The 17,577-nt window shown below is 50.6% G+C and overlaps 2 protein-coding genes across 6 annotated transcripts; both read left to right on the top strand.

The window, feature by feature from the left end:
- The first annotated feature begins 1,868 nt into the window (after window positions 1-1,868).
- Window positions 1,869-8,988, top strand: ING4 (inhibitor of growth family member 4). Of its 5 annotated transcripts, XM_047065651.1 has the most exons (9): window positions 1,910-1,930; window positions 4,667-4,738; window positions 5,046-5,500; window positions 6,465-6,631; window positions 6,811-6,925; window positions 7,090-7,198; window positions 7,443-7,590; window positions 7,858-7,919; window positions 8,031-8,988. In XM_047065651.1, the coding sequence occupies exons 4-9, from the start codon at window positions 6,503-6,505 to the stop codon at window positions 8,068-8,070; spliced, it is 603 nt and encodes a 200-aa protein (XP_046921607.1). In that variant the 5' UTR covers window positions 1,910-1,930; window positions 4,667-4,738; window positions 5,046-5,500; window positions 6,465-6,502; the 3' UTR covers window positions 8,071-8,988. The 5 variants fall into 5 exon arrangements, with proteins under 5 accessions (XP_046921606.1, XP_046921605.1, XP_046921604.1 ...); XM_047065650.1 differs by lacking the exon at window positions 5,046-5,500 and having other exon boundaries at window positions 1,869-1,930; window positions 6,811-6,916; window positions 7,093-7,198; XM_047065649.1 differs by lacking the exon at window positions 5,046-5,500 and having other exon boundaries at window positions 1,869-1,930; window positions 6,811-6,916.
- Window positions 8,339-17,539, top strand: ACRBP (acrosin binding protein). Its single transcript, XM_047066311.1, has 10 exons — window positions 8,339-8,346; window positions 9,866-10,197; window positions 10,373-10,467; window positions 10,956-11,073; window positions 11,717-12,185; window positions 12,668-12,800; window positions 15,012-15,191; window positions 15,324-15,491; window positions 16,539-16,622; window positions 17,199-17,539. Exons 1-10 carry the CDS (start codon window positions 8,339-8,341, stop codon window positions 17,319-17,321), a joined length of 1,710 nt encoding a protein of 569 aa, XP_046922267.1. The 3' UTR covers window positions 17,322-17,539.
- Window positions 17,540-17,577: the final 38 nt, after the last annotated feature.

The following is a 17,577-nucleotide window of genomic DNA, read 5'->3' as shown; positions in this document are numbered from 1 at the left end:
ATTCCAACTGGCAATGTGTGTACATACATGTATCTATTATCCTATCCATATATGTAGGCTTGCAGTGGTGGAAGCCATAACCAGAACTGAGTAGCGAGGCAGGACAGTTGTAGTGCTGAGCAGAATGTGGTCAGGAAACCTGGACTTTCGCCTTGGCTTTACCGCCAACCAGTGTTGACTAAGAAGCTTCAGCCATTAAGTAAAGGGATTGGACTAGATCACCTCCAAGATTCCTTTTTGAGAATTAAAAACCTTTAAGCTCTGAAAAAGTGACAAAGCGCCCAACACCCAACGGTGTGGCTGTCCTCTGTGTACGGCTGGGGAACTGTGCTCGTTACCTGGTGGGATTTGTATAGTCAATGAAATGATGCCCACTTAAGTTTTGGGCTCGGCTAGTCTGTTGGGTGGACGTCCAAGATCTCAATCTGTGGTGTGGCACTAATGAATGTATCCCATATGACAAAATATGTCCGTGTGTGTTAGCTTCCTGAATGTTACTTTTTTCCCCTGCTCTCACCAATTGCTGAAAATGCCCTGACCGTCCTATCTTCACCACAAGTATTAGAACCAGAATCTACTCTTTTTAAGGATTCATTCACACTCATTCGTAGCAGGAACTCTATGAGGTAGGTACTGTTATTCTCACAGAGAAGGACATCGGCACAGAGATTAAATTGCTTATCCAGGGACATGACAGAGTGGTCTTCTAGATCCAACTGCTGTATCTTACCACCTGCTCAGTAGTAAACCTGAGGTTTCACCTTACCCTTCTTCACATACTTGGTCTAAATTAGGTGGTTGAAAATTTGTATCATTAAAGCCCTGCCCTGCGGCATTGATAATTATCAAGAATTTGTGAGGGGTGACAATCTCCATAATGCGATTTTACTAACGCCACTATTAGGTTATGTGCTTTGAGTTGTCTCCCAGTGTGGTGGCAGTCTGTCGTGCACTGGATTGCTTTCCATCCTCATGGAGGATGAGTCCTCATGAGGAAGAGTCCTCATTCTGTAGCTGACTGGGACGACAGCTGTCATCTAACTGGCCCAGTTGTGAGTTCTGTGCTCCAATCCTTTCCAAATCGTGGTGTTAGTTAACATCATATATAAACGGGGGGGGGGGGGGGAGGCGGGGGGGGGGGGAGACAAAAATAAGAGGGCAAGGCCGGAAGTAGTATGTTATTTTATGTGTGTGTATATGTATTCAAGTATAAAAGGACATGAACCCGGACAAGAGGTGTGGAGAATTATAGCTTTATTGTGTAACTCTTAGTAAATAGAGATTATAAAAAAAAAAATAATAATCCAGGAGAGCTGATGTGCGTGTGAGTGAACAGAAAGGCGGAGGGTTTAAATCTCACAACACCAACTATGCCTCCCCAACTTCGTTAAGAAACAAACTAGCTACCTTGAAGAAAGTCTGGATTCAGCTGGGACCTGCTCTGGTCACTAGACTCATACCCGGCAAAAAGGAAAAAAGAGCCTCCAGACGCTGAAAAGGGATATTTATGGAATACAACCCTAAAGAGACAAGGATTTTTTTCCCTCGCGTTACCGCACGTCGCCTTTTTTGGAGGGAAAAAAAGTTTGATAGGTAATGCAAAATGGCGACCTGCAGTGACGTCATGCCTGCCTCGGTCGCGTACTGGGGCCTCAGTAAGGGCGGAAGCGGGCTAAAGCTGCCTCCAGGTACCTCAGTACGGGCGGCCCCGGCTACCTACGCAAAAGGGAAAGTATCAACGTCGGGCGGATGTGTCCCAGCGGATAATTTAGTGAGGGCGGAAGCTCTTCTTTTAAGGGCGGAAACGCTCCAACCCAAGGATAATAGCTTCAGCGCCTGTTGCGATTCAGTCACTTCCGGGGCGGATCGGAAGTTGCTTTGTTTTGCTTCAAGATGGCTGCGGGGATGTATTTGGAACATTATCTGGACAGTAAGAGCAGGCTGGAGGAGGGGGTCAGGGGTCATAGAGTGGCGGTGGGGGGCGGGAATCGGGACTGAGGAGCCGTACGGCCCCGAAGTCCCGGTGGTCAGAAAGTCACAACTGTGAAGGGGTTCGGTGAGAGAATGTATTGGACGGTGTGAAGAAAGAGGGGGCGGGGCAGCAGGGTCGAGGCCTGGCTTTTGGGTGTAGACGAGGGAGGGGCTGCGCGGTAGGACTGAGGGGATGGCTCTTGAAGGACTAATGGGAAGAGCTGGGAAGATATTTGCCGACCCCATCTCCAGGGCCTCCAGCTTCAGGATATTTTTTTTTTTCACCCCGAATCGTTCCGAATCGATTGTGTTAGTGTATCACCCACTGCCATTTGGAGCGGCGACAAAGACCTGCTCGCAGCTACTCCGCTCAGTTCTTTCTCAGAAGCGGTCTCTCCTGGGCTAGGGGGCTATGAGTGACTGTCGGGTGATCAACTGGAACGCTTCTCTTCTTGGATCCAATTCCTTTCAAATAGAAATCTGGTGTTATGTTTGCCATTTGTGTAATCCACCCCTTCACAAAGCCTGTCACCCCTATGGGCTTACATTTGTCTTAGTGTTGGGAGTCGTTCATTCATTCATTCATTCATTCATTCATTGAGGCCCTGCTCTGGGTCAGACTTAATGGCAGCTACTGCGGATATAGCAAAATGAGTAAGACAAAGACCCTGCCCTCAAGTGCTCATAACAGATTCTGCTAATAAATGATTACAAAACAATGTGATGAGTGGAATCATAGAAATACATTAAAAGGACTTGGTAGCACTGGAGAAAGAAGGGCTAATTACCTGGGGGTGTAGGTACAGCTTTACCAGAGGATGTGATATTTGAATAGAGTTTTGAAGACTGAGTGTTTATTTGCCAGTGTGGAGAGAGAAAGGAAATTGCTGGTTGGGAAAAGCATCAGCAAAGGTATGATGGGTTTATGGCAGGTCAGGGAAAAGTGAAGTCAGAGTGTTTGATACATAGGACTCTAAGGTGGAAGATTGGGAAGTGGCTAGAAAAAGAGGCTGGGGCTGGGTTGCACAAGGTCTTTTAAGCCAAGCTAAGAGGTTTGCATTTTCAATAGTGAAGAACCAACAGATTTTCTTAAGTAGAGTGATTTTAATAAAGGAAGATAACTGATGTATGAGAGAAGGTCAGGTCTGAGAGAGTGACAGGAATATTTAGGAGCAAAAAGGACAGCACTGATTGAATGAGTAGTTGAGAGAGAAGGAAGAATCTAAGGTGATTCCTTGATCTCATGCTTGGGAAATGAGGTAGACAGGATGCCATCAGCAATATACTTAATTCAACTTCAGGAGTATAGCAATATACTTAATTCAATTTAGACAAGTATAGGTATGGACTGTAGGAGTGGATGAGATCAAGTTCATTCAGAGAATACAAGTAAAGTGAGAAAATGAGAGGATTAAAGTATAACCTCAAGAAAGCATTAACATTTAAGGGACAGGTAAAGAAACCATCACTATTGGAATTATCAGAAAGTATGTGATGAGACTTGGAATCCTATGAGGAGAAAAAGTTGCTGAAGGCAAGAAGATGGGGCCATCTGCTGCAGACATATTTTTTTTTAGATAGGACTAATAACAGATCGTTTGATTTGGTAAGTCATTGGTAACTCAAAGTAATCTCCGTAAACTAGTGGCAGCAGACCTGAGATTATAGGTTAAAGCAGTGGAGGCATTTTAGAAGTTTGAAATGGAGTCACGAGAAGAGATTTTTCTTTCGTGGGGAGACAAGTATAGATGCACTTGTTCAGCTATTTATTTAAGACCCTCTGTCTGCAAGCCATAGCAAAATAAGAGAGAAGACAGACACTTCCAGAAGGAAGGCTAGGGAGATAGATACCAAATAACTGGTTGCACAATTAATTATTAATTGCAGTTGGATAAATGCGAACAACGGTAGAAATAGAATAACTTGAGAGCATAATCCAAGCCACCTGGAGTCTGGAGAAGTCCAGGTTGGGCTGAACTTTGAAGAACGAAGAGTTTAGTAGGCCAACAGATATGGTGGAGGTGGGATGAAGAACCCCAAGCAGCGCATTCCAGGCAGAGAAAGCAGGAGACGGAAAGCCAGGTAGCAGGACAAGCCCTGGCAAGTTGGGGGCACTCGGAGAAGACCAGTCTGGTCAGATCAGACAGAGCACAAAGGGGGACTGACGTGAATGAAGGCTGGCGTAAGATGAGCATGGGCCAGAAAGTGCAAAATGGGAATAGGAATTGTGTGATAGGAAGTCACCAGGTGATTTTAAAGCAGGAGCATGACTTGACGAGGTTTACATTTTTTTTTTTTTTAAAGAACATTCTGACTACGATCTGAAGACCAGAGTGGAAGTGTGTGTGTGTGTGTGTGTGTGTGTGTGAGGAGTGCTGGAGGATACCAGGAGGGTGTTTGGGTTAGCGGCAAGGAGCTTGGAGGCAAAATTTGAAAGTCAAGGAAAGGGAGGGGCTGATTTGTAGAGTAAGGTCCTTGAGGGGACAAATGGTGGGAAAGCTGTGCAGAAATGGCAAAGTCAGTTGTGGAGAGACACAGACACAGCCTCCTCTGAGAAAGGAATGATGAGTGCTGTTGTAGATAAATCCAACGGTTCCAAGGAGGGAAAACTGAGTCCCGTTTTGGACCTGTACTTTAAAAACAACTGTTAGGCCTATGAAGTCCAGTGATTCTCAGTGTCTTTTCTTCTCCCTAGGTATCGAAAACCTCCCATTTGAACTGCAGAGAAACTTTCAGCTCATGAGGGACCTGGACCAAAGAACAGAGGGTACGTACAGAGTAAGGGGTTTGTGTATATAAGGAGTGTGGATGATCATTTCTTTTTCTCTTTGGTGTTACCATGTCATCTGGTCTGATCTGGAGAACTGTGGCTTCTCTCTTTTTTACTCTCTTGGAATTCTTAAAAGGAAAGCAGTGATAAACTGCATTTCTATATCCGCTTCTCATAGTAAATAGAGTATTGCGACAATGCCTCAAGAATTCAAAGATGTTGTGTTCTTTATATCTGCAAGAAGAATTCAGAGATAAGGCAACTCTAGAATCATTTCTGTTCTCTATGTTCAATATGTCTATAGGAAGATTGTCGGAAGACTAGGATGTTTCTGCTCCACTGGATTGATAACATTACTATCAAAAAATTCATTGTGGCTGTAGACCGCAAGTCATGTTGGTAGAGAAGTCCTTAAACAGAAGGAAAGAGAGAAAGAAAAAAAAAGAAGAAGGAAAAGCAGCAATTAACATCAGGATCTCTACACTGTATTCTTCAACCTTACAGAAGCAGTAGATACCATCTGTGGCCTCTTTTGGATGTTGAGCAAGTTTGGCTGCATTGAGGCATTCACTTGGAGCCTGAGGCTACTCTACAGTGGTCAGATTGGTCTCTTCAAAGTCAAAGATGTCGTCCATTGGAGCCATCCCCCGTACCTGCTGAAGGATATATAGGTCTTATCTTCCACCCTTAAGTAGCCATGCTCAAAGATGTGACAAGCTGGTGTTAGAATACCCAGAGCTGTGATTTCAGCTACCCTGGGTAAGTTTACTCATGAAAAGGTGAACATCATCTAAAATCCTGGATGCAGACCCCTGAGAACTGGCTGCCAAATGCTGGGAACCAGCTTCGCATCCTTTGTAACTCAGTTCCAGCTCTTGAGTTCATGCACAGAAAGACAGTTGGAGATTATCAAACTATGTGCATTTTCAGCTTCCTCCAAAGGCCTCAGATGAAATGGGGCACAAACATAGTATGTACACAGATCCTGCCAGCTGTCTGTCGCTGCACCATGCTACAGTCATTCTTTTGTCTCTTTTCATCGACATGCTTTATGAGCCTTACCAAATATTAGGCAGTAGAAAACTACACTCTCACTGTCTTGGGACATCACCAGCCTTCCAGTATGAAAATGTTCGGAACAATGTCTAAGATGAACAAACAGAAAAAAAAGTGATGGGAAATACGAACAGGTTGATGAGCAAAATAGGGTAGAAGAACTGTTACATAAATGAACTAGGGCCTAGTTTTAAATGATGAGTCACAGATGTACAGACCTGGAAGCCGGCAGCAGCAGATGACCCAGCCGGGTTCGTAGCACTCAGAGCTGTTGCGGAATGTTTTTGAGACAAGGAATCGGGAGGCCGTGAGACAAAATTCATGGTTCGAGAAGCAGCCAGCCCTGCAAAGAAGCATCGTCAGACATCAACAAAAATATACTTTGGTGTTAGTGTGGTGTGCAAAGGCTCCCTCCCTCCTTATGTTTCAATAATTTTAAGTTCCAATGGTGCTAGCCATGTTTTCAGCACCTGAAGGCACCTCTAAGACAAATACTGTCAATATGTTGCATTACTTGAGTAAATGGCACAGTACCTATGAACTTTCAGGGCATTTTAGTTCGAAGGTTATGATGATCAGTGGAAAAGGTCCAAGAAACAAGAGGAAGAAGTGTGTTTCACCTAGCCACTCAGGGGCCATAGTGACCAGGCCTCTGTCTCTGTTGTAGACCTGAAGGCTGAAATTGACAAGTTGGCCACTGAGTATATGAGTAGCGCCCGCAGCCTGAGCTCCGAGGAAAAATTGGCCCTTCTCAAACAGATCCAGGAAGCCTATGGCAAGTGCAAGGAATTTGGTGACGACAAGGTGCAGCTTGCCATGCAGACCTATGAGATGGTATGGCCCTGTTCACGGCTCCCCACTTACCTCCCATCTAATCCTTGGGGTCCTAGACCCCTCCTTCAGCTGTATTGGGATCTGTTTTGGGTCTGGGAGATACATAGAATCCGCCTTAGCTTTTTTGTCTTTTACTGGAACTACCCTTGTACCTCTCTCTTTTCCTTCCTTCTACCTAGGTGGACAAACACATTCGGCGACTGGACACAGACCTGGCCCGTTTTGAGGCTGATTTGAAGGAGAAGCAGATTGAGTCAAGTGACTATGACAGCTCTTCTAGCAAAGGCAAAAAGAGTGAGGAGGGGGGCGGGGCTTGAGAGGTGGGCGAGGATTCAGAGGGAGAAGAAGCAGCTCTTCAGCTCCTAGGGAGGGGCAGCCGCGTGGAAGGAGGTGGAAGAAGGAAGAGTTAACCCATCTTTCTGTCTCCCTGCCTTCTGGCTTCCCCCCCTCTTTCCTAGAAGGCCGGACTCAAAAGGAGAAGAAAGCTGCCCGTGCTCGTTCCAAAGGGAAAAACTCAGATGAGGAGGCTCCCAAGGCTGCCCAAAAGAAGTTAAAACTTGTGCGCACGTGAGTGTATAAGGGAACGCTTTGCCAAATGACGTATTTTTTTTTCTCCCGCCCCACGCTCGTGCCTCACGCTGCCCCTTGCCACTTTCTCCGTCTTCTGTGTCAGTAACTTGTCCTTATCCCTGTGGTGTCTGCTGGATGGAGAAGAGAAGCCACAAATCCCTTGCCCCACCAGGATGTCTTTCTACCACCTGTGTAGTTTCCCTGCCTGTGGATGACACGTTCTCTTCCTCTTGGCATGCAGAAGTCCTGAGTATGGGATGCCCTCAGTGACCTTTGGCAGTGTCCACCCCTCTGATGTGTTGGATATGCCTGTGGATCCCAACGAACCCACCTATTGCCTTTGTCACCAGGTCTCCTATGGAGAGATGATTGGCTGTGACAACCCTGATGTGAGAACCAACCGTTTTGCCTCCAGATGGGGTTCTGGGGGCCATGAGGGAGTGGGTACAAGAGGGGAAGACATGGTTGAATAGTGGGACTCCAGGATAAGAGGAAGGCGGAGTTGGTTGGCCTCGGGACCTCCAAAGAGGTATTCTCCAAAGAGAATATGGAATACGGGAACACTGTTCTCAGGAATCTGTGGAGGGAACTTCTTTTCTTTCCTCTGCCCTTCCCTGGCCCCTGACTTCTGCTTCTTCCGTCTTCCTCCTTTTCAGTGTTCCATCGAGTGGTTCCACTTTGCCTGTGTGGGGCTGACGACCAAGCCTCGGGGGAAATGGTGAGTGAGAGAGTTGCGGTAGGCGCTGGGCTGCCCAGGAGCTGCGTGGAGGAGGGCACTCTCCCTTTCACTCACTTTCTCTGCCCGCCTCTCTATCACGTTGCTTTCTAGGTTCTGCCCACGCTGCTCCCAGGAACGGAAGAAGAAATAGATAAGGGCCTTGGATTCCCACACAGTTTCTTCCACGTCCCCGGCCCCGGGCTAGTGGGGAGAGGAAAGCCTGTGTTGGGGCCCGGGGGCTCAGGGAGAGCGGATGGCGCAGTGTTGTCACCCCTTCTCCTTCCCTCTCCCCACTCCTGGTGCTGAGGCTGCATCCAAACCCTGGTAGGGAGGGGTGCTGCAGCCGCTAACTGTTTGTGCTCTCATTCAGCCTGCCCCCCTCAGAGGGAAGTGGTTATGCCCACTGTCCTTTCGCCTCCATGCCGAGGTTGGTGCTGTATTTCCGAGGGATGGTCCTCTTTACTCCCCTTGCTTTGTATTTAAGGACTTGGGGCAGTAGCATGGGGGCACTCCCCAGCCCTCCTAATTCCCTCCCCTGTGGGGGGCTGTGGTGTGATAAGCTTTCTTTGTTCTCCTCCTGCTTTTTCCATGGTAGGGGCGCCCCCAGAGCATCTGGGCAGTGGCCTTAGTTGAAGGGGCACCCCTTCCTCTGTGCCAACAGGATTCATCCTGGCCTTGTGAATGGGAGAGGGGGCAAGGTGGAATGCAGATCGCTCACATGTAAAGGAATTTGAGTAGGTGAATAAAAGCTCTGCGTGTTGGTCTGCTGTGTTTACTGTAGACACTATTTTAGTACATGTGCTAATTAAACTTTTTTTTGCATCCTCCGGGTTGGACTAGAGGGGGGAGGATGACAATGCCAGAAGTAGAACGAGACATAGAACCAGAAGTGGTACCCCTGCTCCAGAGTCCACAACTTCTCACCTTGGGGAGGACAAAGCTGGCTGGGGGGTGTGCCTCCAGGGCTTTCCAAAACTTTTTACAATTATGCATCTTTTCTCCGTAAACCATCTTTCACTTGATTTCCAATAAACGTGTATTTGTGTTTTGTGCATGTACTATTACACTATTAGCTTGGTTTCTTGTTTTAAACACAAAACAGAAAAACACTTTTCCCGTATGAGGATGGATTGTCTTGCTCACTTCCCACTGGGAAACCACTTCCTTAGACTGAACCAGCCTGACGCCTGAGCACCTCCTCACCTGGACCCTGCTTGCTTCCCCTTTTGGCTCATTTCTTACCTTAAGGGCCCCTCTTTAGTTCCCACGCAGGTAGACCCGGTCCTTGTTTTGTACATTCCGTCCCTGCCTGCCCCAGCACCCTGCCTACATTCACATCTAGGCCTCTCCAAACCCCAGTTTTGTCACCTGTGATATAGGGATAATAGTATCCGCTTTATGGGATTACCTTGGAATAAGGGAACACGTGCAGAGAACAACACATGTCCCACTCCATCGAAGGTACCGAGTCAATGGCACCTTTTGCCATCCTTATCCTCTCGAATATGACACGTGCGGACCCATCCACCCCTGCTGGTGCGGTGAACCCCGGAGCGCGTCAGTTTCCGAGGCCCCGCCCCCAGCCCTTTGTGACGTCTGGGCCGCACCTTCCACTCCCCGTAGGCGAGCCCGCGCCCGCGCCCGCCGACTGTCTCTGGCTTGGCCCGTTAGAGGCCGCTTTGGTCCGGGAAACGCGGGCGGATCGACTGGGGCCATGAGGAAACTACTCGCAGGCTTCCTTCTCTCACTCTTGAAGGGTGAGAGGTTCCCGCCCCCTGGAGCAGTCTCTTTCACCCGGGGCTCCGTCCTCGGACCCCCAAGAGCCCTTGCTGCAGGGTTTTGAAACGCTTTCTCAGGGTGGTCGCGTTGGCTTTGCTCCCTAACTACTTCTGGGGTCACACCTTAGCCTCTGCCCCTGGAATCTCCTCACCCTGATCGCCGGCCAGACATCCCCCAGTTTCCAATTTCCACGGGGCCCCACCTGCCATTCGGTCTGTCCAGGGACCGGAGCCGGTTTTGGAGTTCGGTCCATCCATCCGTCTGTTTCCCTGCCCCGCAGTGCTGCTCCTGCTTCCGACATCTTCCCCAGCCCAGGATTCAATTTCGGCCTCCACTCCAGGCAGGCCCCTCTCTGCCACCGAATATGAACGCTTCTTTGCACTGCTGACCCCAACCTGGAAGGCAGAGACTACCTGCCGGCTCCGTGCAACGCACGGCTGCCGGAACCCCACCCTCGTCCAGCTGGACCAATACGAAAATCACGGCTTGGTGCCCGACGGTGAGGACCAGAGTAGTGGGGCAGCCCCGTGCTCACTTGAGACCAGGGAAGGGTATGGGCTGCACCTTACCCTGAGGCCATATTCTCCACTCTGCCGACCATAGGAACCCACAGCCCCCTCCAGGAGGGAGATCCCCCTAGTGTAGTCACTTTCTGTACCCCCTGCCATTCTCAGGCGCTGTCTGCTCCGACCTCCCTTATGCCTCCTGGTTTGAGTCCTTCTGCCAATTTACTCAGTATCGTTGCTCCAACCACGTCTACTACGCCAAGGTGAGGCTCCAGAAGAAGGTTGGATCTGGTGTCCTAAGATCTCTGGAGAGGTGGAGGGGGTGAGGAGTTGAGGAAGGGTTCCACCAGAGGCCATCCTTAGATCCTCCCTCCCTGCCTCTTTGCCAGTCATGTGCTCAGACTACACATGAATACGGTCTCGCCTTGGGCTTTCAGATTTGGGGAACAATCTTGTTACTGCGAGAAAAGTAGGGATGAGGCCAAGAGACAAGCCCTCCCATTTCTTCCAACACTTGAGCGACTTCACTCAAGTCAAACACCAGAGTGAAGGCAGAGGTGTGGCCTAGACACAGAGTCTTATCTCACAGGGGAACCCTTTCTCAGGTCTAGAGGGTTCCACCAGGGACCATATCCCTTCATCCCTGCCCAGCAACCGTGAGAGAGGACACATGCCAGAAGAGGACTGAGGCGTATGCGGGAGAAGTCTGCCCTTTGGGAAAGGCATGCCCACTGTCCTTCTCTTCTTGCAGAGAGTCCGGTGCTCCCAGCCAGTCTCAATCCTCTCACCCAACACTCTCAAGGAGATTGACGCTTCCTCTGACATCCCACCCACCACGATGACCTCCCCCCTCTCTTCTCACGTCACAGGTGAGACCCTCCCAGCCCCTGGGAGGCTACCAGCAAGCCCTTCCACAAATCCCACAGCCCCAGAGTTAAGAGTTAAGGCATCCATGGTAGGAAATGGGGAAGAACATTGAGCAGGGTAGGGGGTTGGCCACAGGCAGCTATTTATGTAAGCGAGGAACCTGCTCTTTATGAATACAAGTTAGGGCTTTCCCCTCCCAGAGTATCATCTGACATTGCTTACAACTCTAGGAAAAATTCACTTTTCCTAGCTCCCCCAAACATTCCTGCGTCTGGAAGTCCTCTGGGACTTTCATAAGCTCACAGTTTCACTCTCAAAAGGATTAGCTGCTCGCTTTTCAGAATCTTTGGTGTTGCCTCAGTGAGAGGGACGCGAGGTGGGATTTGAGATGGGAGTTAGGGAAGAGGAGCACTTGTAAGGGAGGTGGAAAGGAGACGCCACAATCGCCGTGGTAATTATTCTTTTGCTGTGGTATTTGTACCCCCACGTTTTGTGTGCTGCACGGTGCAAGTAAGTGTCATTTGGGCTGCTGTCCTGTGCTGTTGTGTCTGTGTGCGTCTCCCTGTAAACAAAGACACTCGGGGGCCAGAAACCTGACTGTTCCTTTCCGTTCTCTTTCTCGGTCCCTCCCAACCCCTGCTGCAGCCACAGAACGACAGGCCTTCCAGCCCTGGCCCGAGAGGCTCAACAACAACGTGGAGGAGCTGCTACAATCCTCCCTGTCCCTGGGGGGCCAGGAGCAGGGGTCCGAGCGCAAGCACGAGCAAGGGCAGGAGCACAAGCACGAGCAAGGGCAAGAACATAAGCAGGAGGAAGGGCAGGAGCAGGAGGAACAAGAGGAGGAGCTGGAGGAGGAGGGAAAGCAGGAGGAAGGACAGGGGACAGAGGAGGGGCTGGAGGCCATGGCTGGGCTGCAGTCAGACCCAGAGGTCAAGTTCCAGTCTGAGTTTATGTCTTCCAACCCTTTCTCCTTCACTCCCCGGGTGCGGGAGGTGGAGTCCACGCCTATGATGATGGAGAACATCCAGGAGCTCATTCGGTCGGCCCAGGAAATGGATGAAATGAATGATCTGTATGATGAAGAACCCATCTGGAGAAAGCCAACCCGTGACAGGTACAGATGGTTCTGACTCCCCCCACCAGCCCTACCTTCCCTGCTGCCTTTTTTGGGAAGGAGAAGCTCCCTGTCCCTGCCTTTGGCTTCCAAGACCCACTAAGGCCTGCTTCAGCTTCTGGGCCACCTAGCAGCTGTCTGCCCCACCTGTTCTGTCACCAGTCATTGGCTTGAGTGCTACCCTAAGATGCCCATTCTCTACATGATGTAGCTGCTGTTCCCGAAGCTACTAGGCTTGGGGTCTGGTCTTGTCTCTGCCTCTGATGAACACTGCAACTTTGAGGAAGATTACTTCCCCTTTCTGGACCTCAGTTCCTCATTTCTAAAAGGAGGCAGTTGGGCCGGAGGCCTCTAAAGCTCTGTCGGCATGCTGAATGTGTGTGACTAAGAGCGGACACCAAAGGGGAGGGGAAAAGAGTGGATGTGGCTTTCTGCTCCGGTCCTCTGTCCCATCCCCACCAGCCAGTGCTGTCTTCTTGCAGCCTCCTGCAGATGCCTCACGTAGAGGCCTTGTTGGTGCTGTGCTATTCGATTGTGGAGAACACCTGTACCATAACCCCCACAGCCAAGGCCTGGCAGTACATAGAGGAGGAGATCCTTGGTTTCGGGAAGCCGGTATGCCTGCAATGCTGTTTAATGGATACGTGCTCATTGACCATCCTCTGGGCCTGGCACCGGACTGGGCCTTGAGAGTAGGGGGAAGGTGGGGATACAGAAAGCCCGGGCATCATTTCATTCTCTCCGAGTGAGAATCCCTTCCTTGGAAGGATATCTCCAGTTCACCTTAAAGGAAGAAAGCCCAGTAGGGTGCCTGGGTGGCTCACTTGGTTAAGTGTCTGACTCTTGATCTCAGCTCAGATCTCAGCTCAGATCTTGATCTCAGGGTCATCAGTTCAAGCCTCGCATTGGGCTCCATGCTGGCCTACTTAAAAAACAAAACAAAACAAAACAAAAAAACGGAAGAAGACTCAAGACCTAGTCTGGAATCTGTTCCAGTCTGGAGTTCATGCTTCAGCTGAGTTGTTGTTAGGCTTGAGTCATCTCCTGATCTAGTTCACCATCTTCAGTACTTGGCCTTGCCTTAGATGTAGCTCCCCTTTCCAGAGGAGCGATAGGACCCGTTCCAAGGACGTGTAGAAAGATCCCAGTCTCGGTGTGCACTCAGCACCAAGGAAGCCCCATTCCCAGGAAGCTATTCTGTAGGTTTTCAAAGAAGACAAGTTAGCAAACCTTTGTCAAGAGCGGGCGTGCCATCTATCCATCCATCCGTTTGTTCAACAAATAATTGGTTTTTGAGTACGGTGTACCAACTCTGTATTAGGTACTTGAGATTGTGGTGGTGAGTACACTAGACCCAATCTTCTTAGAATCTAGTGGGAGACACAGGTGAGGAAACAGGTGGAACCGTGTGAGGGATAAATGCAGCCATGGACAAGTACAAAGTGCACAGGCAGCCGATTGGGGGCCCCACGGTCCATGTTTGGGAGGGTCAGAGAATTTGTCTTAGAGGAACTGATGTTCAAACAGCAGATCTGAAAATAAAAGAAGGTAAGCAGGCAAAAGAAGGGGCTTGGTAGAGGCTCCTGCAAGAGGGAATGGTAGGTACAAAGGCATGAGGGACCAAGCCCAAGCATAAGGCTCCTTCCCTTATGGGGTCCAGGAGCCATGAGGGATTCAGTAACATTATAAAAGAGGTGTGTGGTAGGTGCTGGAAAGAGACTTTTTTTTTTTTTTTTTTTTTTTTTTGAGTGTAGGAAGTTCGGGAGTCATGGAGAGGTCCCTGGATATCAGGGTCTGGTTAAGGGAACAGCAAGAAACATTTTACCTGGAGCAGAATGGCAGAAGATAGAGTGAGAGAGAGAGTAAGGGTCATAAGGCAAAAAATCTCAAAGGGCAATCTGAAGCATGTGCTCGGGTCATGGTCTCATGGTTCGTGGGTTCGAGCCCCGCATCGGGCTCTGTGCTCACGGCTCGGAGCCTGGAGCCTGCTTCGGACTCTGTGTCTCCTTCTCTCTCTGCCATTACCCTGCTCGTGCTCGCTCGCTCTCTCTCAAAAATAAATAAGCATTTAAAAAAAAAACCCCGGGGCGCCTGGGTGGCGCAGTCGGTTAAGCGTCCGACTTCAGCCAGGTCACGATCTCGCGGTCCGTGAGTTCGAGCCCCGCGTCAGGCTCTGGGCTGATGGCTCAGAGCCTGGAGCCTGTTTCCGATTCTGTGTCTCCCTCTCTCTCTGCCCCTCGCCCGTTCATGCTCTGTCTCTCTCTGTCCCAAAAATAAATAAACGTTGAAAAAAAAAATTAAAAAAAAAAAATAAAAAATAAAAAAAAAACCCCAACTATAGAACAGGACTCTGATGAAAGCTAAAGGAGGTGAGGTGACAGCATTTATGGCCATGGTGCCTAGCACTGGGTCAACTCTGTAAATGATAGCATTATCATTAGCAGAGAGAGGGAGAGACAGGGAAGGTCAGGAGTCTTTTTCAGAGAGTCTAAGTTAGGAGTGATTGTAGGTCACCCGGTGATCGACATCTGTCAGGCACGTGGCAATGAGGATTCGGAGCTCAGGAGGGAGATCTGAACTGATGATGAAGAGTTGGGTGTTGCCTGCAGAAAGATGAAGCTTACCTGGGCGTAGACACCTCATCCGGGAAGAGGGTGAAGAGATAGAGAGCTGAGGAGAGATCCTGGAGGAGCCCTGGGGGAGGGGTCAGGGAGAAAAGCTAGAGAAGCCTTTGCAAAAGCTTGAACGCGAAGAGGTTCTGTGGGGACAGCGCTGCAGAGCTGAAAGGGTCTCAGCCTCAGTCTGTCAACCACACTCCTGCCCCAGGTCTGTGACAGCCTTGGGCGGCGGCACTCAGCCACCTGTGCCCTCTGTGACTTCTGCTCCCTGAAGCTGGAACAGTGCCACTCGGAGGCCGTCCTGCAGCGGCAGCTGTGTGACAACTCCCACAAAACACCCTTCATCAGCCCCTTGCTCATAGCCCAGAGCATGTCCATCGGTACCCAGGTACCTTGCTGGGCGACCTGCAGTGGGGGGGGCCTCAGGCTCCAGGCAGGACTGGGCAGTGGGAAGGGAGGCCTGCTGGCTGGGGGGAGGGGGGCAGGGGCGTGCACATCTCCTCTGTCCCCTGTGCCACAGGTAGGGACCCTAACATCAGGCCGCTTTTACGGGCTGGATATGTATGGTGGGCTCCGCATGGACTTCTGGTGTGCACGGCTAGCCACAAAGGGCTGTGAGGATATTCGAGTCTCCGGCTGGCTCCAGACTGAGTTCCTTAGCTTCCAGGATGGGGATTTCCCCACCAAGGTCAGAGCCTTTCCCCAAAGTTCAACTCCATCCCACTGATCCCAGTTCCTTGCTCTAAGTAGCCCTAGGATGTGCAAGGAGGGCTAGGCCTCGGGCTTCTGGGAACCAGTCCTCCCTGCCTGCCTCTTTCCAATGGACGCCCTTCCACCTCCCCCACCTCCAAAAAAGAGAGCAGGATTGTGCTTGTCAAAGGAGCAGGAATCAGAGGGGCAGAAGGGTGGGAGAGCACAGGAAGGCAGGAGACAGGGGTTCTGCTCCCAGCTCTGCCAGTTAAGGGGCTTTGGTCAAGGCGCTTCCCACGCTGGCCCAATGTTCTACTCACCTCTACAACAAATGACTAGGTGATGCCCAAGGTGTCACTGACCTGTGACCCAGTGTTTCCCTGCTTCAGTGGCGTCAACTTTGCTCCCCCTCTCCCCAAAGTTACCTCCCCTGTGGAGCTCCCCCTGTAACTGACGGCCAAGTCCCTCCCTTCTGTGGCTTAGCAGGGAAAATCCAGGCAAGGCGATAGCCAGAACACCTTAAGAAAGGGCTGATAGCTGAGCCGACAGACCCCTGCCCAGCTCTTCTCCCTGGGCCCCTAGATCTGGAAAGGTTCTCCGAGACTGTCCCTGTTCCTCCCCTGGATTTATGTAGAGATGGGGAGGCGAGATCCACAGAGGAGGGTGATTCACCCAAAGTCACACATGATTTTTCTACCCTCTCCCTCACTTAGCCATCACTAGAAGGCTCCCTGAGACTGGACCACGAATCGGACCCCCTTCCCCCTTCCTCAGCTGCTTTCCCAGCAAGCTGACCAGCAGGGCGGCCACTTATTCTCCGGCTCCTGGCTTTTCAGCACCAAACTGTGACTGAGGGTGGGACAGGAAAAGCCAAGGGGACAGAGGCCTATTCCTCAGGGAGGGGGCACCCCCATTGTGGAAGGTCTGGTTCTGGAGGGCTATACTCCTGGCCCTGGTTCTGCCATTTTGGGCATTCACTGGAGGGCTGGTGTCCTATAAGCTTTCTCATGTCTCCCCACCTCCCCATTCCCGGCTCCTGGCTTAGATTTGTGACACAGACTATGTGCAGTATCCAAACTACTGTGCCTTCAAGAGCCAACAGTGCCTGATGAGAAGCCGGGATAGGAAGGTGAGCCCCTCACCCCGCCCACCCCCTTCTCCCATTGGCTCCTCGATCTGTCACCACAGATCCGTCTATTCCAGCACCCCCACACCCTGCTCCAAGCGGCAGGGATCAGAAACAGTTCCCTGTTTGCATCTCTGGGCAGAGGCCTCCACCAGAGCACTCTCTCCCACTCCTCGTGTCTTAGAGTGAGTGAGGCCCTCCCAGGCCAGGGGGGTCCAGAAGAGATGCTGCAAGTAAGAGGTGAGGGCCCAGAGGGCATGGCAGCAAGAATCCCTAGCCGGGTTGGGCATTGGCTGTTGAGGTCATGGTCTTGCCTCCCGCTCTTACTCACCAAGTAGTCTGGAATAAGTCACTTCCTCCTCCATCTTGAGACTCCTGGCTTCTCAAAGGAGGGGGTTGGTCTCCTTGGTGTCTCTTGCCAGCCTTAAAAACCCACATCTGTTTCCTCCTTCCTTCTACTGCCCTGCACCCATGCCTGCTCATCTCTGGTTCTTGTGGGGATGTCTGACACCTCCCCACCCCTACGCCTCTGCCTCCAGGCTCTGTGACACAGACTGTGTGTACCCAATCCCTGTGTAGGTGTCCCGTATGAGATGTCTGCAGAATGAGACTTACAGTGCTTTGAGCCAGGCCAAAAGCGAGGACCTTGTGCTTCGATGGAGCCAGGAATTTAGCACCTTGACTCTAGGCCAAGCAGGATGAGCTGGGATCCATCCTGTCTCCACTGCAGCCCGACCCTTCCACATTCTCCATTGCTTTTAGACCCCATCTGTCAGTTTGCTTCCTGGCTGCCCCTTATGGGTCTCTTACCTGGCCCCTACTCACGTTTTCCTTGGGTTGGGGCAGCAATCCCAGAAGGGTCCATGATGGAAACTCCACCCACCTTAAAGGATGTCTTTACATAAAGTGTTTATTTTCAACCTGTGTGGCCTACTTTGGTTATGATTCCATCCTCAGC

This window comes from Lynx rufus, unplaced genomic scaffold (assembly GCF_022079265.1).
Source record: "Lynx rufus isolate CCGP_SWC_20201006 ecotype Redwood Valley unplaced genomic scaffold, mLynRuf1.p SCAF_7, whole genome shotgun sequence".
NCBI lineage: Eukaryota > Metazoa > Chordata > Mammalia > Carnivora > Felidae > Lynx > Lynx rufus.
This window is presented reverse-complemented; position numbering and strand designations above follow the sequence as displayed.